This window comes from Aulonocara stuartgranti (genome assembly GCF_965226115.1).
Source record: "Aulonocara stuartgranti genome assembly, chromosome: 1".
Lineage (NCBI taxonomy): Eukaryota > Metazoa > Chordata > Actinopteri > Cichliformes > Cichlidae > Aulonocara > Aulonocara stuartgranti.
In genome coordinates this window covers 22,948,051-22,972,114 of record NC_138939.1, presented here as the reverse complement: position 1 = coordinate 22,972,114, position 24,064 = coordinate 22,948,051, and the positions used below count along the sequence as shown (strand labels likewise).

Sequence of the window (24,064 nt, the reverse complement as noted above, 5' to 3'; positions counted from 1 at the left end):
GAAGGTTCTTCTGGCTCAGATCTTTTTAAAACACTATTTGCAGCACATGGAGCTGTGAAAACGAACAGGCTGAAGGGCAGATTGTGAAACGCGAGAGCATGCTTTGCTTTGACCTGCATTTGGATAAAGCTTATAAACGTGAGACATGAGCGATTTAGTGAACTGACGTTACAAAATAATAATCCCTTTATTAAATTAGACCAAAGTAAATACTACAGGCTGTTTTAGCAGGTTGTGTGTGAAGTCTGGTGCATGTGTGTTTGATTTTGATGACATGCACGTTTTGCACGCGTGTATGCAATTACAGCAGTTGCACCAAGACGGTGAATGAAACGAGAGGCTTGAAGCTACAGCAGGATAGGAAGTAATAACTCTTAATGTTGGTCAGCTGGGAGATGCATGAGGCCTCATTATCTCCCTAAACGCCCGAGGTTTTGCGATGTTCTCACCTACTGTTGACCTATGACTCACCAGGCCCTCTATCCTCATAGTAAACCTTTATCACATTACCTTGATCGTCATGTTGAAAGGTTGGAGGGCGAACCCCCGGCCACTCTTTGTTTATCATTTCACTCTCTTCTTATAAATGACATTCACAGGACTTGGAGCCTGTTCATTGGCAAAATACTGTGCATAGTATGGATACTCCAAGCATGATGAATGAAAAGAACCAGTTCAATTTTATTTATATTCGCTGGGGCTGTGGTGTCGACTGAAGTCACTCCGAGACAGAGCACAGGCATGTTTAGAGACTGACGTCACACTATTGAGAATGAATGGAGCAACATTTTGTCAGAGAACTGGTATGTCTGTGCACAAAAATGCTTTAGAGGGAAAGTCTATGTATGTACTGCAAATTCTAATTTATTAGTGAATGAAAGAATAATGTGAATTTTATGCTTAAGGTCATAAGGTCTAATCTTAAGGTCGAGCTTCACTTCTGGATGAACAGCTATACATTTTCATTGGTGTAGTTACTTCAGCTTTTGTCAAACTTCTCAAACTACTATTCAGACTATTTTTAAGGCTATTAGTTAAACAGGATAATACAAGGATCAAAAATGGACAGAAAGATGCAGATTATACAAACATATTCTACAGTTTTAGAGATTGCTTATTTAGTTAATGATTTACTCGCTTTGTAAATATTTTATACAATACAATACAAACCTGCTTCTGTCTACATGTAGTTATTGCCATATGAGATGGGATTTAACAACACAATGACTTTGTCTTGGCTTATCTGTTGAAACTACATAAACAATAGTGTAGTACGGTTAGTAAATAATGCTTGTTTGTAATCTCTGAAAGGTTAATAAGTATATTTAGGAAAAAATGCCTCCATAAATTATTACAACAAATATATGCCCTGTGTGCTATTGGCAAAATTATATACTTAATCTCTGTATTAAAAGTAAAGCCAGACATGTATCATTCAACTTTTGTGGATATAAATGATGTTATAATCATGAAATTAAAATGATAGGATACTTTCCTAAGGTATTGTACATGCATAAAGGTTTAAAATGGGTGTTGCTAGGTGGTTGCTAAGCAACACGATGATATCATAACATCTGATATAGATATGAACCATCAGGGATCTGAGATGTGCCTGTGTGCCAAGTTTGGTCATTCAACTCACAATGGTCTAGAGGGAATTTTTGGACAAAGAAGCAAACAAACACACAGACTGACAGAGAATTTACATATTATTGTAAGAAATGAAGGATAATGAAAACATCAAAGATGGACAGGAAAAGCTAATTATTTAGGGGTTGTATTAATGGTAACAAGGATGCAGAGAAAATCTGCCAGAAAACAAATTACAACATATCTAGGTGTGTTGAAACACTGAAATAATTTGTACATGTAGGCATAATCCGTATCTTTAGAATTTAATTAATGTATATAATAATGTATAATGCATGTATACAGTGTATATCATTTATAAGTATGCAACAACCCATGTAAGATGGGAGTTTAACAAGCATGATGATTATGGCTTGGTTTAGTGGGCGGCCTCATCTGATGAAAAGAGACATTAATTAGCTCCTTACGTTACCATTGTTAACTCCAGGAGGCACTGGTCACCATTAAAGCTATGACTGGGTTTTAACCACACCTTTAACCTTTGTTTTTAATCCATAGTTGTTTCTTGTACCTTTTTGTGTACCTTGGTGATTTGTAAAATATGATTATTTTTAATTATTATTATGTTAATGTATTAGTCCATTTTCACTACGCATGTTGACGTCATTAACAATCGGGTGCAAACCACTGTTTTAAAAGAATTTAACTGAAAATCAGCTGTATATACAGTTTCAGTTATGGGACTTTTTTTTTCAGTAAAATGAAAATTTAAGCCCTGATTTTATTTATTTAATCATGTGTTTAATCATATGTTTTATATACTGAATCCAAGTTTATTTGGTTTTGCTTCTTCAAATGTAAGATGGCCATGTTCGTAACGTGACATTTTATTTGTTACACAGTTTCATTTTCTTTATTATAGTACCTGTCACCTTGAGTTCAATCAAAATAATTTCTAATGGTAAAACAAATAGTGGAAAATATAACAAAGAATTTCACTTCACATCAGCTGTGCTGGCAGTTTTTATTTCCATTTATATCTTTGAAAACTACACAGCATACAGAGCCTATCAATGAACAGCAAAAATAAGTGTCAGTAAAGTGTCATCTGCACTTCTGCATCCATGATTTAAAAGACAGCACTGAAATAGTGAACACACTGTCGGACCCATGTGGACTTTTAACTGTATCGACTTGTTGTAAGTGAATAGAGACTCACTGATATGGACTTTGTGGGTCACATTTGCTGCACAGGAGTAAAGTGTGTCTGTCTTTTAGAACCAGAGGTTTTCATCTCAGCCAGAGGCCACAGTCTTCACATTCCTTATTTCCCAGCTTCACTTCCGCTGATGACTCATCCCCACTGCCTTATTACAGAGAGCAGCACTCACTCTCCGTCGTCGGACTACCAGATTACTTTACTGCACACACCTTATAATGAAATGGGTACGTCACTGCAAAAGGTAGAAGGATTGATTATAAACTGCCCCTGTTTATACGCCCAAAAGATCTTTGTCAGTGTCTTGTGTCAGGAAGAGACGACCTGTTAGGTGCAGTTTCCTTGCGGCAAAGATATCCTTAACATAGCACACAGATGACGTGAAGAATAATGTATCTAAATCCTGCTAAAGCAGGTTGTTGGATCAGTGCTCCAGAATACCCTGGAAAGAGGTGGGAGCTGCTATTTTGGGGCTGTTGATTATGTTACTCAGATCATAACTGAGACGCAAAGATGTGAGGAGCCAGAGGTGTTCCCAGAATCAAAGTGCCTCTCACTTTGAGACACACCCTCTGTTTACGTCACACTGGCGTCATAGGTCTCAATAAGTCTTTATGAAATATGTTTACTCAGCGGGCTCATGACGTGATTCTATGTTATTTTCAGATTCTTGTCTATGAGATAGAAACTGGCATTTCCTGGAGACCCAGATTTTTTTTTAAATATCGGTAGAGACCAAACCGGAGTTAAAAAAACAGAAGGAATTCATCAAGTGGCCTGAGGATATATTCATATATGTTGGTCTTGAGGAGAAAAGATGATTTGACAGCTATATTTATGAAGACAGGAGGAAAGAAGAAGGTCAGGCAACATTAGAGCGATGTCTTCGGAGAGAAAGTGGAACTGAAAGTAAATGGTTTTGAAGGCATGCACTTTATGAATCACCAGAGACATAAAAAGATATAATTTGATCACAGCATCTGTTTTTTAGTTAATATGGGAAAGGGCAAAAAGAGGAAAATCATCTCATGTTCACCACTTCTAAATCCTAAACTATTAGGAAGCAAGATTATTAGGCTAGGAAGGTACAATGACCTGAAAATCAAAGTTTTAAAGTCTGAGTTTTGTGTTTTTACCTTTCTACCTAGATTACTATAGTACCTATGCTGATCCGGAGCATTATGCTTTTGTTTACTGTGCACTGAACGAGACATTACTGCAAAGTTACAGAATCACAAACTGTCCATTGCGTTGTGCTCGGCGCCAATCTGATGCGAAGTCTCTTTGACACTGCTGAAATTACAGCTAATAGAACACAGAGCTGAAAAAAAAAATGAATTAGTTGCATTTGTAGGCTATTGATCACTGACAAGATTGAATCGGTAAAATCAATTTCCCTATGATTTGGCGACACACTATAATGTGATTTCTACATCTGCTTCATTAGGCTGTGGGACAGAGTCAGAAGTGAACACGTTCGAAGTTTCAGAGCTGGAAAGTGAAGCTGTCACATTAGAACTAAACAGCAGCACCAAGTGAGATTAATGCATCTATTTTACCAATGATCATGCCTTATGCTAGTAAGATAAATGAAACAAATTACCAAAATTAACTGTTTTCTGCAGCATTGCTTTATTTGGAGTACCAGCATCACATTTTACTGTTTAACTATTTTTCTATGCGCTTATACATCTCCAGCCTGTCCTTATCTGAAAATGTCTCTGATTGGAGTAGGTGATGCTTAATTGATAGATTTTATTCAGAAGCTGAAGCAGAAAGCCTGGACTAACAAAGAAAGCTGATAACCACCATTGTGATATCTGTTATCTCTGACTGAGGTGTTTAGGTTTTCTCAAGCCAGCTAACTCAAAGAAAACCTGGCTATGTTGAACTTCACTTGCAGGATACACCTCAGCTAATCTCTACTTGTCATTTGTTATCGTGTGCTGCTTTTCCTTTTTGTTTGTTTTGTTAAATTATGTTAATTTATTTTTTTACTGACAGATTTCTGTATTTGTATCTGTATTATCTGTGTGCTTTTTTCTAATTCTTTATTTTCAGAGAACAGTTCATGTTTACAAGGTAACTAACAGAACTAGCATGCTGTGTTATCCTCTGCCATCCATACATTTTACAGATTAATAAAATAAAATACACACAAAAAAAAAGTCCTTCACAAAATCAGGTTTTCTAGGTTTCACTTATCCCATAGTTTAACAGACATATTTTTTGAGACCAAGAGAGGTGGTAATCCTTCCTTAAATTGTTGGAGGCTGATGTAGCAACCGACATCGTGTGAATGCAGATTACACAACCTCATCTGATACATAAAAAGAGTCGTTCCTTCCTCTTTAACTATACTGCTGCAAAACAGATTCCCAACAACTTTTAACTATTTACCTATACCAAAAATGAAATTTTTTTTTTTACAAATTAAGGTGCGCTGCCACTAGGGGGTGTCACATCAGTAATTGTGTTTCCATTTGAAGGCCACGAGTCAGAAAAAGCACTATGATGGGATCGTAATGTTGTCCAGTGTTTGGTAGATGTCTAATCTTTCAACATGAGTCAGCTACGCTTTGCCATATTTACAAGGTGAGAACATTTTGAGGTCTCTGTGTCTCTCAGCTCGTTTTGGAACTCTTCTGCCCTCTAATGGAAAATAAATATATTATTATAACTTAAATTGTAGAGCTCACAGTTTAAATAACACAGATGAAACTCATGTCTATACTCTGCCATCCTCTCGCTGTACATCTGTTATGTGTGTTATGTACCGGTCGGACATGAGAGAATTTAAGTTGTCAAATATGCTTTAAACATATCACTCCCCACTGCCTGTGCTGGCTTTATTACCTTGTTTACTGTATTCTCTTTATTTATCACTGGCACATGCATAGGGCCCAGTGTGTTCAATAACGCTCATTTTTCTCTTCCTTTATGATTTAATCAGTGAGTGTTGGCAGGAGCCTAATAGCAAGGCCAGTGATGAGTCAGCCAGGCTGCAGTTTTGGGAGCTGGAGGTGAGAATAACACGGAGGGGAGGAGGAAGGCAGGGACAGAAAGAAAACATAACCAGAAAGGAAGACAAGGAATGAGAGATACCATTGTGAATAAAACTGAATTTGGAAACAGTTTTTTTTTCTCTTTCTCTCTTCCTCCCTCTCTCTCTCGAAGTTATGCAGCTGCAATGTGAAAGGACTGTTACCTCCCTGAACACCTCATTAATAGTCCTCCTTGAAATGTTTAACATCATGATGACCAATAACCTTTGAAATGTGCGGATGTCTTCCTTACATAGATCAGTTTCCAGTCCAAGGATGCCTTTCCTTAATCAGTAGTCCGGGTTAGACCAGTTCAGTGCTGGCTGTACTCGGCGAGGATAACATAAACGTAAATGTCGCTGAAATGTTTCATTCAGGATGCAAAACAATGTTAGACACACTTAAATACCTCCTTTCAACCTGACTGAGGAGACAGATGAAGCATTCCTTCCATATTCCACCTAACACCATTAGGGTTGGAGCGCTTTCCATGCCTGTGTTTACTCCAAGGCCCGAGGTCTTTATTTCCGAATAGTACAATAAATGTACTGTTAATTATGGCACCCACTTAATAGCTGACTGTATTTTCACTGCTAGAAGCATCTAGTGACATTGTTTGGGTATGACACACCACAGTTTAGACAGTGTGGAATTTTCATTCATAACACTTAAGCTATTCCTGTCCCTGTTATTTAGCTAAAGAAACCAAATATATTAGGACTCATCCTTCAGCCAGGAGGGCTTACAAACGATTATTTTTATATTTCACTCTCATTTAAAGGTTGTCTATGCAATTTTCTTAAATTGCATAGAAAGAAAGAAAGAAAATAATGTCCATAAGAAAGAGACACAAAATGGTCCCTTAAAATACCTAATAGGATTTATGGGAACTTTGTACTCATTTCTTACTGAATGAAAAAAGTCCACTTCATCCGAATATATCTTAACGTGATTTCAAAATAGCAGACCTTTTTTCTTTTTAAGAAAAGGTTGGAAAAACACAAAGTAAGTTTAGCTGTTTGTTCCATTTAGCTGCCTCAGTTTAACAGTCCAGTCGGCATCATTAATGCTATCAGTAAGAACTGTTGTGTTACTACTATGCAAAACTTTCCAAATATTTTACAGATTAACTTCAGTATTTAATGTAAACTGTAAAATGTTAGTTTTTCATTAGTTATTTTGACTTGGCATGGGAGAAAAGGCAAAGGCATGACTGAAAATACTCGTTTCAGAATGCTTGTGTGGAATGAACCAGGCACCTGACAAAATTTAAGACACTTTCTTCTTATTCAGTGGCAACTCCAAATGTCTCCTGTGAAGAAGTATTCTTAGGAAAAAGTTCACTGGCCTTCATATTGATATTTTGTAGCCTGGTGTGTATCCCAGGCTCTGGGGATTCAAGGAGTTTTTGGAAATACCACTTTTTTTTCTCTTTTTTGTCACATGGGAAGATCCCACATAGCTGCATTCTCACAGGCCTACAGACCAGCTGGTGATCCCCTGGCAACCGCCTGTCTGTAGAAAAAATGTAAATTCCCTGACAAGTTTGGTTACCACTGTTGCCTGTAGTTTGCATTGACACCAACTACTCGCCAAGTTGTAGTGAAACCTTCAAAATAAAAGTTATGCACGACTGCTTTTCAGTTCAATTTAGTTTTATTTATATAGCACCAAATCACAACAGTCGCCTCAAGGTGTTTTGTATTGTAAAGCAAAAACCCTACAATAATAGTACAAGACCCCCTATAAGCAAGCACTTGGCAACAGTGGGATGGGCAAACTCCCTTTCAACAGGAAGAAGCTGTCACAGGCTGGGTCTCCGACCCAGCACTCTGAGTTTTCTTTGTATTTTTTGATATGTTATTAGTTTGTGTTATTTCCTATTTGCCTTTAGTTTAGGCAGTTATTGTTCCTGGGTTTTCTATGTTTTGGGGTTTTCTATTTATTTCATCACGTATTAGGTCTGTTAAGTTGTGTTGTCATTTCCTGTTTTATTCTGACAATGTCATGTGTTCTTTGTTCATTGTATTTAGCTTTCCTCTCCTGGTCCTGTCATTAGGTTTATGTCTGTCAGCTGTTTTCCCCCATGTGTCGCCACTTCCCCTGATCACCTCATGTCTGTATTTAAGCCTTTTGTTTTCTTCATGCCATTGTCAGTTCGTCTGTTTATCTCACCAGAGTTACAGTCATAGTCATAGTCTTAGCCTTAGCCTGTTTATTTTCCACCTCAGTCATAGTTATAGTTTTTGGTCTTAGTACCTTTAGTGTTTTGTTTCTTAGTGTTTTGCCAGCTTAGTGTTTTGTTTCTTAGTGTTTTGCCTGTTTGCTTTGGTCTCTTGGTTCATTTCCTGCCGTCATCGCAATAAAGATTCACTTTTCTGTTAATCATTACTATTCCTCGTCATCATCTGCTTTTGGGTCCTGTTTCCGCACACATCGGCGCACCCCGCCGTGACAGAACGAACTGACCAGTCATGGACCCAGCGGATTCTGCTCTCACCGAGTGTCTGGAGGAGACTGCTCGGATCCAAGCGATCCTCGACCGCATCTTTACAGCGCCCGATTTGAAGAGCAAGCTGGTAATGATTAACGTTGCTGAAGCTATTATGGAGAGGGATCCCCGCCTTCTCCAGCTCCCGGACTCACCTGCCATAGTTGATGCCTTTACGAGGATAAAGGAGATGCTGCAGGCTCAGGGACTGTCGAGTCAGGAAATGGCTTCCAGCACCCACCAGTCACAACAACCCCACAATCAGTCATCTCCATTGCTGCCTCCGGAACCTGAGTGTGTTCGTGTCGGTTCGCTGAGATTCGCCGCAGCGTCACCACCTCTCAGCTCACCAGTTTCCACGCCCTCATCACAGTCTCGCCATACTCCTGTCACAGTTCAGCGCGAGGAAGCGCCGCACACCATAGACTTGGACGACGACGAGCGCCAGTCTATATTCTGCGCTCTCTTGGAGGAGGAGCTCCGGTGGAAGCCGTGGCTCATTCCGGAGCACGAGCACTCTTTCCGGGGAACTCGACTGGCTCTCGGGGGACCTCGGAGTTACCAGGGACTTCCACCCATCGCTCCGCCGTCTTCCACTCCTAAGAAAAAGCGGCGTGCGCGCCACCGATGCTCCGTATCACAAACGCAAGTGAGTGATTACATTTTGGCTCCTCATGTTTTCTCTCAGGAAGTTGTTGAAATTGACACTACTTTTCCGGTTAATGAGCCCGGCTATACAGAGACTGTTTGCCCTGGAAAAGCTAGCCATCAGGCTCAGCTAAGCTGCTGTGGGACTGCTATCCAGGCCGGTTTGGAGCCGGAGACGGAGGTACAGCTGGTGCAGCCAATTTCAGTGTCAGCCGGAGGGCCCGGGGAGCCCGTCCGGCCTCATGTTTCGTCTGCTGGAGGTTCAGGAGAACCCAGCCAGCTTCATGCTTCATTTGCTGGAGGTTCAGGAGAACCCAGCCAGCTTCATGTTCTGTCTGCTGGAGGTTCAGGAGAACCCAGCCAGCTTCATGCTTCGTCTGCTGGAGGTTCAGGAGAATCCAGCCAGCCTCATGTTTCGTCTGCTGGAGGTTCAGGAGAACCCAGCCAGCCTCATGTTTCGTTTGCTGGAGGTTCAGGAGAACCCAGCCAGCTTCATGCTTCGTCTGCTGGAGGTTCAGGAGAATCCAGCCAGCTTCATGCTTCGTCTGCTGGAGGTTCAGGAGAATCCAGCCAGCCTCATGTTTCGTCTGCTGAAGATTCAGGAGAACCACACCAGCCTCATGCCTCGTCAGCTGGAGGGCCCGGGGAGCCCATCCAGCCTCATGCCTCGTCAGCTGGAGGGCCCGAGGAGCCCATCCAGCCTCATGCCACGTCAGCTGGAGGGCCCGAGGAGCCCGTCCAGCCTCACGCCTCGTCAGCTGGGGGTTCAGGAGAACCGCACCAGCCTCATGCCACGTCTGCTGGAGGGCCCGAGGAGCCCTTCCGACCTCATGCCACGTCTGCTGGGGGGCCCGAGGAGCCCTTCCGGCCTCAAGCCACGTCTGCTGGGGGGCCCGAGGAGCCCTTCCGGCCTCAAGCCACGTCTGCTGGGGGTTCAGGAGAACCGCACCAGCCTCATGCCACGTCTGCTGGAGGGCCCGAGGAGCCCTTCCGGCCTCAAGCCACGTCTGCTGGGGGGCCCGAGGAGCCCTTCCGGCCTCAAGCCACGTCTGCTGGGGGCCCGAGGAGCCCTTCCGGCCTCAAGCCACGTCTGCTGGGGGGCCCGAGGAGCCCGTCCAGCCTCACGCCACGTCAGCTGGCGGGCCCGAGGAGCAATGGCGTGTCCAGCGGGGTGGCCTGGGGGGGCACAGGCCACCCCCCCAACCAGACTGGCCACCCCAGGTGCCACCCCAAAGGCAAAACAATAAAATTCAATCAAATATCAAATGTCCGATTATGTTTTCATGGTGACGCTCAGATATCCGAGTGTAAGTGAATGCAGCATCGGCTTCTGCGCTATGTGCATCACGTTAGCAAAGGTAGGAGAGCCAAGCACGAAACACGGCACTACAGGAAACAATTTTTCGGTGAAAGAAAATGAGGACAGAATAAATGTCCCGGTAAGTAATATTAAGTTTGTTGAGTTTAGTAAACTTCGGTGAAATTAGAATACCAAGGAAAAAAAATAACACTTAAGGCTTGTATTAGGCATGCGCGGTACGCATGCCTGATACAACGGACGCGAGTCCGGTCGCCATAACAACGGTTTGTTTCTATGTGATGTGATAGGACCTTATTAGAAGTCATAATGAAACTCAAGCGGTTTCTCCTCAGATATTATCCGCCAGGTAATACAAGTTATGTTTGTAGTCCTATCTAAAATGTTGCTTCTCATGGAGGTCATATGACTGTGCCTAACCTTCATATTAAATCGTTATGGCCTAAAGTTTGTCTGACATTAGCTAGTTAGCTAACGCTTTTCAAACTCAAATCGGCAGAAGGGTTAGATAGTTTGTCATTATAAGACATAACAGGTTAAGTTAACTAGAACCCAGGTGTTGTAATGTCAGCCTCTCTTTAATTCTTTTATTTTTCATTTTTTTATGCTGTCAGGTATAATCCTTGAATACGAGAAAGGAGGATTTCTGAGGACCAAATCAATAGATCTTTTGGATTTGACTCCAGAGTGCGTGAGTTGTACCTGTTAGGATCTCTCTCTCTGCGTGTGTGTGTGTGTGTGTGTGTGTGTGTGTGTGTGTGATCTCAGCACTGAAGATAATGTCAATAACAAACTGTTACAACCTACGGTTACATTACCACTAAAAAAACGACTTTCTGCAGACTAAAACCCTATTTAAAAACACTTTGTAACCATGTTGCATTTATTATGAAGTTGGACTGTGGAGGAGTTGCAATTCCTTAATGTGGCATTACATTAGACTAGAGATTTCTTTTAAATGACCCATTTACTTTAGGAATACCAACATTACTCATTTCAGCTCTTACTGGCAGTCACAAGGGTGTAAATCTGACAACACGGGGAGTGATATTTTAACACACATTAAACATACTTTGGTGAAATTGTAGAGTAAATGTAATCTTTGTTAAGCTGTATTTGTTATCCTAAACCCCCTTTCTGTTTCCATTTTCTTTCCCTTTTCTGTTCCTAATGTCTTGGGTTTTTTTGGTTTGTTTTTGTTTTTTGTTTTTTTTTACATTTTTTTTCTCTCTTTTGCCATCAAGCTACCTAAAATTACAAAAAGACTTATCACATTTTATGTTTTAAAATTGTAGAACAAATCCAGATGAGTTGGTGGAAGAAATCAGACAATCAGAGCCTCTGGTCACAAAGGCTCAGGCTGATCAGGTCAAACAGCTGGTTATTCGACTTCAGAAGAAACAGACCCAGCAGGACCATCACAGGTTCTGTTTCTCCAAGGTCAGACACAAAACAGCAGTAAATAAATCAACATGTAGACATGACGCTTACAAGGAATTCCTGCTAGTGAAGACATTTATCTATTTCCCTCACATTGTTGAAAGTTATTTGGTGCTCCTTGTAACCTTGATTTTAATGAAAGAATGGTTTTATGAACTAAAGTTTATTTTGTCTGTGAAACATGGCACACGTGTTGCTTATTGAGTTATGATATTAATGCTTTTATTCCACACAGACTGTTGGAACAGTAACATTTTTGCAGCATGAATAAACGGGCACAATCCATTAGCTCGGCGATTAGCAGATGCTATTTACATATGTGGAATGTGATTTGTGAAATTGGTAACTACTGTTTTAGAGAGGCACTAGAAAGCAGCAGTGATCGGGTTACTAAGTCGCTAGTGCTTCATGCGCATGTATTAGGGGAGTTAAATGGAAGTCAGGGTCAGTTGCATTGCTGGAGATCAGAGGTTACTGAATTTATTTTGCCTGCATCTAAAAATTGGGAGACCTTTCTGTTCTTAATGAGAGCAGAAAGTTATTCCACCAGTGGTGGGCCAGGAGGAAGAAGCCTTCACATTACATTATAGTCAAATGAATTATACATACAGAAGTTACATGGGTAATTTTAAAGATGAATGTAGATGAATGTAGTCAATAACTAAATTGGATTTTTCAGACCAGTTTCAATTTTTTTTCCAGGAGCTCAAGGCACACATATTGCCACTGACAAATGTTGCCTTTGACAAATCTGGGTCAAGGTGAGTTTTTAACACTGAGTAACCTGCCACTTTGTTGTTTAGGAGAAATTACAGTTTGTGCAATTCCCCCTTTTCTCTCACACTGCAGGTTTATAACTGGGAGTTACGACAGGACATGTAGAGTCTGGGACACAGCCTCAGGCACAGAGCTGCACGTGCTAGAGGGTCACAGAAACGTGGTGTATGCAATTGCGTTCAACAACCCTTATGGGTAATGAGCTGTTTTAGGAAAACCTTTATAACATGGGAGGGTCGCATTGCTCAATTGAAGATTCACATCAGTGTTTCATCTTAAAAATGAATGTTTCATTGCTTTATTTTCTCTCTATTAAACTTAGAGACAAGATTGCGACTGGCTCTTTTGATAAGACCTGCAAACTGTGGTGTGCCGAGACTGGCAAATGTTTTCATACTTATCGGGGACACATGGGAGAAATAGTATGTATAATGATTTGTTTTAAATGAATTTCATTTGTGTTAGTTTTTGGTTGATTGCTGATTCATATTTGAAACACAAGTCAGTATTTAAGCTATGTGAGCATTTAAACTACAAGGTTCTGCTATGGTATTGTGTTTAGTACTTTAACAGGACCTATAATTTTATTTACTGTCTACATTTTTATTCTTGGACTCATAGTAGCTTTGCATGATTTACAAGTAATCTCCATTTATCTAAGACTGAGCCTTGGGCAGCTTGTTTCATCTTCTGTCTGAGGCAAGATATTTTACTCCCATTAAGTCCATCTGCTCTCTAAATGAGCTTTTTTTTTCTGATTGGCTGTGATTGACTCACAAACAAGAGGTTGGGTTGGGCTGCTGTAAGCATATGGGTGAGATGACCATATTCAGTAAATTGCCATATCAAGCCAAGAATAGAAACAACTGTTTCAAATCGAGAGTTTAGAGCAGTTCATATGCCATATACTATTCAGCTTTGCTACAGAATACAATACAACCTAAGTAAAAAAATTTTGTAGGTGTGTCTTGCATTCAACCCCCAGAGTACGCTGGTCGCCACAAGCAGTATGGACACCACTGCCAAGCTGTGGGATGTGGAGAGTGGGGAGGAAGTGGCCACACTGACTGTGAGATACCCTTTCCTCAAACTCTGTCCCATTGCTTTTCTTGCTCTTCTTATCCTGGTGTTGTGACCCACATTCATTCATTAATGATGATTCATTAACTTTTTAGTCACTTGTGAAAGTGACATGAATGCTGTCAAGTGCTCTTGATGACCAACATTTGATAGGAATGTGACAAACTCTTTAAGAAGGCACTGATAGCCCTCTCTAAGGGGAGTAGTGAGACCTCTTTAATGTGCAGACTGCACGTGGGTTTATAGTGTGACTTGCTGAATCTGTGTCAGCAAGGAGCAACTCTCTGCCCCTCTCAATTCACTTAGCTTCTCACACCATGAAGAATCAGTAATGCAGTCAACTGAGTGCAGATTCTTTAATCTGTTCTTTTTTTTTTTAAGTTAACTTCAATTTTATAAATCTACCGGTAAGGCTAACCTGTGTATTTATGTTAACAAATTCAGGAGACTATAATGTGGGGGGGCTCACACTAGCTATGACACCATTTAGTTGCCAGACTGCACACGCCTTTGAAAACATTAAACATTATGCACAAAATACCTCAAATGAGCCCTAAAAAGTAAAATAAATGAGGGACAGGTGATCAAAGTGGGTGCGAGCCACCACTTATGAATTGGACCACACTTACCTTCAAACTCATTCTGATCTTAAATACACACTTCTAAAGTTTGGAGGCTGTACTTTGCACTGTTGGGACAAATCCATCCAAGGACAGTAAGACATAAACACCTGCCAAAGTTCTTAAAGCTGCCTTTGATGTAGTTCCTTCTAGGACAACAGCCCCACTTTTCTGCAGGGACACACACACACACACACACACACGGTGAAAATAATCAGCTGTATAAGCCACACTGTTGTGGTTGGTAAATATTTGCATTTTATGATGCACTTTTTCATCCATAATGTGAGTGGCTGTGAGGGAGAAACGAAATAAGACAGTGAGAGATAATGCCATCTCCTTTCAGGGTCACACCGCAGAGGTCCTCTCGCTGTGCTTTAACACAGTGGGTAGTCAACTTGTCACCGGTTCCTTCGACCACACAGTCACTATATGGGATGTTGCTTCAGGAAGGTCAGAAGTTATCAATATTATGCATCCATTTGTGCATGTGTCATCATTTATACTTCACAGAGAATGTAACACTTATCGATTCTGCCTTACAAAGCTGTGAGACTGATTAATTGCTGTTCAATTCCTTGTTTTTTCCCCTAGACGGGTCCACACACTCATTGGTCACATGGGAGAAATAAGCAATACTCAGTTTAACTGGGATTGCTCCTTGATTGTTACTGGTTCCATGGATAAAACCTGCAAAGTAAGCTATCATTAAGCCCAAATATCTTTTTTTTTTTGTTCCCAAAATCTCTTGTCAGAGGCTGAAAACATGTCTGTTTGTATTTACCGTCTTCAATTTCCCACTCTCTCGCAAACTCCTGTGTCTAAGGTCTGTGGAGAAAAATTAAATCCTAATTCCTTAATTACACCAAGATGAGTCACGCTCACAAGTGAGAATTATCCACCTCGCTGCATTCCTCTGAGGGAGATGGCCATAATAAAGCCACTTCAGAGTTTAATGCTACATTCACAAATGCATACTTCATGAGTTTGGTGTTTCCATGCTCCATGATGAATGCATGCTCCAGTTATGTAGTTCGCTCCTGTGTGCATGTATAATTCTGTTTTTTGACATGTGTAAATGTGTTCGCAGGTTTGGGAGACTGTCAGTGGGAAGTGTGTTGCCACCCTCACTGGACACAAAGAAGAGGTGTTGGATGTGTGTTTTGATTTAAGTGGTCAACTCATTGCTACTGCCTCAGCTGATGGTGAGACAACACTTCAGTCAAAAGATTACATTCCGAGTAAAACTGTACTAGCACGGTATTACAAACGTACCCTAAATATACTACTTGTGCAGAATTTAAGATTCTGCATTTAAAGATTTCTACAAATACCTAAGCTTTATTGGTTGTATAAATTTGGATTTTCCACAACAAAAGCAACATTTTTATAATTTTGTAAGCTGTGCCTGTGTGCTGAAAACTCTCTCTCTTCCTGAAACTCTCAGGGACAGCAAGAGTGTTCAGTACAGCAACACATCAGTGTCTTGCAACCTTAGAAGGCCACGATGGCGATATCTCCAAGGTAAGTTGATGAAGCCAAACTGTCTGTTCTAAAAGAACAATTTAAGTTATGGCTATTTTTTGTCATCTATTTATCTGTAATTAAATGAAAAAGCATAACTGTGTTGCTCAAGCTTTTTCAGCATTTTATCACTCTTCTCAACTTTGTGAGTATTAACTATTATTTTAACTTGTAAAGCGTAACCCTGCCCCTTGGTACACCTTACGTATATCAGGTTTTTGCTGTTGAAAAAGCTGGGTTAAGGTGAGTTTAGACATGTTTTGGCATTTTAAATAATGCTTAATCGTTACTAAGGATGCCGAAGTTTGCCATACCCCATACCATTATACCACCAGCAGCCTGAACCTTTGATTCAGGGGTCAGGCTGCTTTCATGTTGTTTTCACCAAATTCTGACCGTACCATCTAAACGTTGCAGCAGAAATTGAGACTCAAGTATTTTCACCCAGAGAACTGTCGATCACTGGATATTTTCTCTTTTTAGTCCACCCTATGGTTGTAGGTAAATTTCAGTAGACAGTAGTAGAGATGGACTGATCCGATATTACGTATCGGTATCGGTCCGATACTGACCTAAATTACTGGATCGGATATCGGAGAAAAATAAAAAATGTAATCCGATCCATTAAATATCACGAAAGCACCTCACAAAACTTGCAACACGCCGTAACTCACCTCAGAACGTTAGCACGTCGGAGCAGTATGCATCACGTGATAGAGCGGCTGTGGCATGCAGGACCTGTCGGTGGTCTGGATAGCATTTGGAGCTTCGCTAGCAACCCGGCATTTCATCTCCGACAAAGTTATCCCCGAGAGAAGTAAAGCAAGTGTGTAAGTCCATCTCTGAATGTTTGTAAAGCATTCCTGCATTAAGCTTAACAAGCGACTGCCTCTTCTTGCTGCTACTTCAATCATGAAACTGCTTAATGATCAGCTGATCGGCTTTTCTGTCACGAGTCCGTCTCTTTTGTTTGTTTTTGGCCCACTTCGCGCCAGAAAGAGGAAACCAGCGGCTGAACAACAGCAGCACGTTTAAGCTTGATAAGCTGTTGTTAGAATTTATTTATTATTACTTTCTACACCACGATCCTTTTCTACGCAGCTGACGGCTGGTAACTGTGCAGGGGCGGATCTAGCAAAGTTTAGCCAGGGGGGCCGATAGGGCATTAACAGGGAAAAGGGGGCACAAAGACATACTTTTCTTTCTTATTCTCATTTAAAATGTCTAGCTTTTAATAAATAATTATCTGACACCCAAAGTTGGGGTGGTTCCCCATTTTTTATTTATTTTTGTTGTTGCTGGGAGTTGGAACCCTATTAGTTAGGTTGCTTAATATTTATGCTAAGTACTCTTTAAAATACCAGAATAGGGAGGATGGTGTAGGTTTTGTCATGCGCCGTGGTGCGCGGGCACGAAAGGATCCAGGCGCAGACTCCGAGCTAACAAAAAGACACTTTATTAAAACAACGAAAGGCGACCCGGGGAAAGTAGAGAGCAAAACAGAAACTAAAAATCCGGGGAAACAATGACACGAGGAAGCCGGGATCGGGACGGCGGGGGGCTGCAATAGAAAGGGGAGATGATTACTAGGGAGCCAGGAAGCGGGGAGAACATATCAGGACTGAGTTAGAGTAGGGGCTTACGATAGAACGGAACCGTGGGAGCTCTGGAGGGAAGTGTGGCAGTCCGTGGGGGCAGGAAGTCCGTGGAATGGCGAGTGGGCCAGGTGAGCGCCGCGAGATCCAGTTGAGCTGGAGGACAGGCAGGTAGCAGACGCCGAGTAGAAATCTGGACAGAAGTAGGCAGGTTAAACAAAGTTCCAAGCAGAAGAGAATGCACACTTTTCGTGGAAGTCTGGTTACCACTGTGGGGATGACTACGGACTGGCGTGGAGCATCCGTCAGCGCCGGATTAAGTGGATCTCCGTGTAATCACCGGGATGGAGAGCAGGTGTGCTAGTGATGGCCCAGCCCGGGGGTGTGGCTACCCGAGCATCACGCATTCCACAGACCATGACAGTGCCCCCCCCCTCAAGGGTCGCCCCCAGGCGACCGACCGGCCTGCGGCCTGCGGAGAGAAGCGCGGAAATCAGCGATGAGGGACGGGTCCAGAATGAAGGAACGCGGAACCCAGAGGTGGTCCTCGGGACCGTACCCCACCCAGTCCACCAGGAACTGCCACCCACGCCCACGCTGGCGCTCAGCCACGATGCGCCGGACCGCATAGGCCGGGTGACCGGCGACAAGCCGGGCGGGAGGAGGGGGCTCGGACGGAGGGCACAATGGGCTGCGGCGGACGGGTTTGACCTGGGAAACGTGGAACGTGGGATGTATGCGCCAGGAAGTAGGGAGCTTGAGCCGAACTGCCGCCGGGTTAACAACCGCATCAACTTCATACGGGCCAATGAAGCGGGGGGCCAGCTTCCAGGAGGACACACGCAGCGGAATGTTTTTGGCGGCCAGCCACGTACTCCCTCGCATCTTGTCGTAAAGTCTTCCACCAGAAATGCCGTTTGAGAAGACCAATAGTTCTGCTCACGCCAGGGTGACACGAAAAACGTGCAGTGTGGACCCAATGGATTACCGCTCCGCGGGCAGCAGCGGGGACAAAACGCCGTCCGGGGGGTCCGGTACCCGGGTCAGGGTCTCCCGGGAGGGCCTGGCGGATAACCTCCTCAACATCCCAGGAGAGGGCGCCCACCACACAGGTTGGGGGGAGAATGGTGGTTGGTGACGATGTCTCCGTGTCTGGGGAGTACTGGCGGGAGAGCGCATCTGGCTTGGCATTCCGTGAACCTGGGCGATACGAGAGAGTGAAGTTAAAGCGTGTAAAAAAACAGGGACCAGCGGGCTTGGCGAGAGTTTAACCTTTTAGCAGTCCTAAGATAAATTAGATTCTTATGGTCCGTCCATATGAGAAAAGGCTGCTCGGCTCCCTCCAGCCAGTGGCGCCACTCCTCCAAGGCGAGTTTTATGGCCAAGAGCTCCTTATCGCCTACGTCATAATTTCTTTCAGTAGGGGTGAGCCGGCGAGAGAAGTAGGCGCACGGCTGGAGCTTACCTTGAGGTCCAGACCGCTGAGAGAGAACAGCCCCGACTCCGGTGTCGGACGCGTCCACCTCGACGATGAATTGTTTGGTGGTGTCGGGGTGGAGCAGAATGGGCGCTGTAGTGAACAATGCCTTCAATTTGGTGAACGCTGTGTGGGCCTCCAGGGGCCAGGTGAAAGGTACCTTAGGAGAAGTGAGGCGAGTGAGAGGCGCGGCGACGTGGCTGTAGTTTCGAATGAAACGTCGGTAGAAGTTCGCGAACCCGAGAAAGCATTGGAGCTTCTTCCGCGAATCCGGGACTGGCCACTCCAGAACCGCCTTGATCTTAGCTGGGTCCGTCTTCACCTGTCCTCCTGCTAAGACATAGCCCAAAAAGGAAACCGATGAGGCGTGAAACTTGCATTTTTCTGCTTTGACAAACAGTCTGTTTTCCAGTAACCGTTGCAGGACGCTCCGGACGTGAACGTGATGCTCCTCCATGGTCCTGGAAAAAACGAGGATGTCATCCAAGTATACAAAAACAAACACGTTCAGGAAGTCTCGGAGCACATCATTCACTAGCGTCTGAAAAACCGCAGGGGCGTTAGTTAAGCCGAATGGCATAACCAAATACTCGAAGTGGCCCAGTGGCGTGTTAAAGAATTATTGCAGCCGTCGAATATTTCTGACAGTATACTACTGAGGGGAGCTAACATAAGAGTTATGAGTTATAAGATGTAATCTAAGTCGTAACATTGCTGTATGGAGCTGCAGATTTGGTTGCAGGTTAACATAGCTGGACTGGCCATCGGGCTTATTTGACTTATTTTTTTATTTTTTTTGTAACGGCATGAACAATGAGAGGTGGTGGATTGGCCAGATGCAGGTCGATGTGTAGAAATAACTCCGTTGTTTGGTGGTGGCTATGGCGGGGCTTACACAGAGGCAGTAGGTGGATGAGGGAAGGGGAGGCAGGAGGAGAGCCCCGAGGCAGCCACCAGTCCGAGTGTCAGGTGAACTGAACTTCAGGTAAGAAGTCATGACCTGCAGTCTATCTGGGTCAGATATAAACCAAGTTTAGGTGGAGTTTATTTTCGTTGTGCTGACTTTTTACTGTCAGTTGCAATAACTCATACTGCGTTCTAGCCAGCTTGACGGAGTTTTTATACAGCTGTTCGGTTGCTATGATGTTACTGATAGTGAACTTTATTTTATTCATAAGGTTAGTTAGTAGAGTTGCCAACGGCTCCTTAAAAAAATGGAATGGTCCCTCATTCAGAGAAAATATTACACGTTTTGTATTGAGCTGAGAAGAGACGCAGTTTGTCCCGAACTTCAGCTAGGATGGAAAAAGACACAAAGCTGGATTTATTCTGTCTTTACGCTGCACAGCTGCCTCTTCTCTCATTCTCTCCCCTGCCTCTCCTGTTGCTACTTCAATCATGAAACTGATCAATGATCAGCTGATCAGCTTTTCTCTCTTGTTTATTTATCGCCCACTTTGCGCCAGAAACAGGAAACCAGCAGATGTTGCGCTAAACAACAGCAGCACGTTTAAGCTTGATCAGCTGTTGTTAGAATTTATTTAATATTAATTTCTAGTATCAGCTGATGTTTGCTGGAGCCACAGCTGTAAAGCTGCTGGTCATGATGTCTGTTTGTATATGTGGTGAGAGGGAAACATGAAACCAGGAGATGTCCTTACTGAATCATCAGAGCTGAACAGGTGATGGAGAAACAGGTTTACCTTTTAGGTGACATGAATGAGTTGAAGGGAAGTTATGAACTGTTTCTGAGAGACAAATAACACCAGGATCCTTTTCTAAGTAGCTGACAGCTGGTAACTGTGCAGGGGCGGGTCTAGCAAAGTTTTGCCAGGGGGCCAGGTAGGGCATTAACAGGGAAAGGGGGCACAAAGACATACTTTTCTTTCTTATTCTCAATTTAAATATCTAGCTTTTATTAAATAATTATCTAAATCTTACAACCAAAGTTTTTATCTGACGTAAAATGTATAGAAATCATACATATACCAAAAAGACTGTACATCACTGTCACCACAGCGTTTGTTTTCATTCAAAGTCTTTATGGCTTTACTACCTGGTGGGCCGGTCAGTAGTCAAAATGCCCGATTTTCTGTCCCAGTCCAGCCCTGCAGGTTATACTGGCAGTGTCACCATGCCAGCTGACTGTATTTCATCATCAGCCAGTGCTGTTCTTTATCAATATTACCAAAGTTTACCATAAGGCAGCATAGAAAGTATTTACTTGCTTTCAGGTTTTATTCAAATGTTAGTCTTTTCAGTTGTTTCTCCACTTTTTTCCTGTTTCAAAATCAAACACCAGTTTGTGAGAAGATTATCTTCTTTTTTTAACAGGCAGAGAAAGTTTTACATTGGAATTGGCTAATTTGTCAATTGTTTGTTACAAATGTTCGTATTTTAATATTCAAAAATGTTTTTGCCCAAAACATATGTGCACTATATGTCAGTAAAAATACTATGCAAATATTGATGTCCTTGAATGCTGAGTAAACACTGACAAAGCACTGATTGTATCTCTTGTACTTTATCAACGCAGTATCTAAAAACTTTGCACCGTAGTGGTTAAAATCTCATTCTAATAAGAGTTAAAAGTGCATTTGGTTATTAGGTTTATAGGATTATTGAATTATGGTTAATGGTTGGTAGAATTTTTTTTTTTAAACATTATCTGCCAATTAAATCTGCCACCCTTCTCCAAATCTGTGCCCCTACCTGGCCCCCCCCAACAAAAATTTTCTAGACACGCCACTGCCGAGGAGCCCGTCCAGCCTCACGCCACGTCAGCTGGCGGGCCCGAGGAGCCCGTTCAGCCTCATGCTTCGTCAGCTGGAGGGCCTGAGGAGCCCGTCTGGCCACCTTCTGCTTCACCACCTGTGGCTGCAGCGCCACCTCCTGCGGCTCCCGTGCCGCCGCCTGCAGGACCACCACCTGCTGCGCTACTGCTTGCTGCTTCTACGCCTCAGCCTGAGGACGACGCCTCACCTGGTTCTGCCACACCTCAGTCTGAGAACTCATACGAACTCATTTCACCCACTATAGACTGTGTGTTGCTGCAACTTGAAAAGCAACCTGCCTCGTCAGCTGGAGGGCCCGAGGAGCCCGTCCAGCCTCATGCCTCGTCAGCTGGAGGGTCCGAGGGGACCGTTCAGCCGCCACCTGCGGCCACCTCGTCGTCACCTGGTCCGGCTTCATCCGAGTCTTCGTCATCACCTGGTCCGGCTGCATCCGAGTCTTCGTCCTCGTCTGGTCCGGCTTCATCCGAGTCTTCGTCCTCGTCTGGTCCAGCCTCTGCTTCTGCTACGCCTGGTCCGGTCTCAGCTTCTGCTACGCCTGGTCCGGCCTCTGCCTCTGCTTCTGCTACGCCTGGTCCGGCCTCTGCCTCTGCTTCAGCGTCGCCTGGGCCGGCCTCTGCTTCAGCGTCGCCTGGTCCTGTGCCCTCCAAGCCTCGGCCGGTACGCCTGACACTTGGGAGCCGCCGCTGCCTTCCGCGCGGCCGGCCCCCTGAACTGCTCCGTGGTCTCCTTCGTCGCCGCCGCTGCCTTCCGCGTGGTCGGCCCCCGGATCGCCGTTGCCACCCGCACGGCCGGCCCCCTGAACTGTTTCCACGCCGTCGCCTTCCGCACGGCCGGCCCCCTGAACTGTTTCCGCCCCGTCGCCTTCCGCACGGCCGGCCCCCTGAACTGTTTCCACGTCACCGCCGTCGAGGTCGGCCCCCTGAACCGTTTCCGTGTCGCCGCCGTTGCCGTCCGCACGGACGGCCCCCTGATCACATGAACTATGGCTTTCTGGACCGTCACCCCCCGGGCCGGCCCCCTGATCACATGGACTATGACTTTCTGGACCATCACCCTCCGGGTCGGCCCCCTGAGGAGTCATGAACTGTTCCCTGCGCTCCTGTGATTTTGATGGACATTTTGGTTTTTTTTTGGCCCTGTTTCCGCACACATCGGCGCACCCCGCCGTGACAGAAGCTTCCAGAAGAAGTAGGCTGGGGAAGGGGCAGTCAGGTGGCAAGTGTTTGGAGACAAGTCAGCAACTTCCATGTAAACTAAAGGTAACTGTGGCAATCTACTAGTAACAAAAATAATCACAAGGAGGTTTTTGGTGCAGAATCGTCTTTGTGTCTGATTTCACTGACTGACAGCCAGCAACTTCAAGCAACTTGCCAACTGGTCAATCAATACACATTTTTGCTGGCAACCAGGAAATGGCCAACCGATTTCTAGACCTGTGTGACTAAGGCTGTAGCCCAACTTAGCATTAACCTCCTAAGACCCGAACTCTTTCATGGCATGCATTTTTAATTTCTCTCTGCTATTTGGGCTGATCGGGACCTGATGAATGTAAAAACAAAGAATTATCTTTTTACCTGATGTAGTTTCTGAGAAGAGGATATCAGGCCCTTGTAGAGCAAAATTTGGTGTTGTGGTCTAGACAACCCAAAATGTGATGTCCACATATGTGGATGCCAGGTACTAGGAGGTTAAGAGTGAAAACAGGAATGCTCAAAGAATAGTGGATAGACTGACTTTTGAGACAGATGCAATGAGATTGTAGCCACAGGTTTTCTGTTGGTACTGTGGATATAGTCAACACCATGTTAATGTAGAGCTGGGCGATATAAGCTCTGTTAATGATAAAACTTTTTGCAGATGCTTTGTGGGTCTAACGTGTATTTTAACCTCTTTTCTTAAACGTAACCAAACAGTGACTGTGAAGTCAAAGTAGAAAAAGGGGTGGTCCTAAACAAGATAATGCATTCTGAAAGTAGTGTGGTCCATGCTATTCCCATCCTGTCTGGATGGGAATAGCATCTGTGAGCGCTTTCTATATGTCCTCATCCAGCCACATACTACAGTCTATCAATATGTAATTGTAAATGGGATACCCGTGCATTGAAACGGTGCTAAAACATCCTGACTAAGTATGATATGCGAGCAACTGGGAATTGTGAGAATGTGTTGGATTAATCTACAAAGGGAAATGTGAAAATGAAAAGCCAGGGTTTCACTGTGAGTAACATGTGGCAACAAGTTCTTGGCTGATTATTGTGACTTCCTGTGGTGTGTTTGCTTGGCAGTGTCAAACTGATGGGAACAGATCACGGTTGTGAACACATTAAACAGATTATTTAACATGTTAATTCGTGAGCTTTAATAGTGCTGCTAGCTCGTGTTTGGACACGTGTTTGGCTAGCCCTTTCCCCTGTTAACAGCTTTCATTCTAAGTTAAGCTAATCAG

General features: G+C 43.6%; 1 protein-coding gene across 6 annotated transcripts; it reads left to right on the top strand.

The window, feature by feature from the left end:
* Positions 1-10,298: 10,298 nt before the first annotated feature.
* Positions 10,299-22,755, top strand: LOC309703739 (dynein assembly factor with WD repeat domains 1-like). 6 transcript variants are annotated; one of them, XM_082528649.1, is made up of 12 exons: positions 10,560-10,659; positions 10,925-10,997; positions 11,606-11,750; positions 12,453-12,511; positions 12,600-12,722; positions 12,850-12,949; positions 13,513-13,596; positions 14,574-14,680; positions 14,822-14,924; positions 15,318-15,432; positions 15,675-15,751; positions 21,564-21,755. In XM_082528649.1, the coding sequence occupies exons 1-12, from the start codon at positions 10,620-10,622 to the stop codon at positions 21,660-21,662; spliced, it is 1,125 nt and encodes a 374-aa protein (XP_082384775.1). In that variant the 5' UTR covers positions 10,560-10,619; the 3' UTR covers positions 21,663-21,755. The 6 variants fall into 6 exon arrangements, with proteins under 6 accessions (XP_082384777.1, XP_082384775.1, XP_082384774.1 ...); XM_082528648.1 differs by having other exon boundaries at positions 13,489-13,596; XM_082528651.1 differs by lacking the exons at positions 10,560-10,659; positions 10,925-10,997 and adding an exon at positions 10,299-10,431 and having other exon boundaries at positions 13,489-13,596.
* Positions 22,756-24,064: the final 1,309 nt, after the last annotated feature.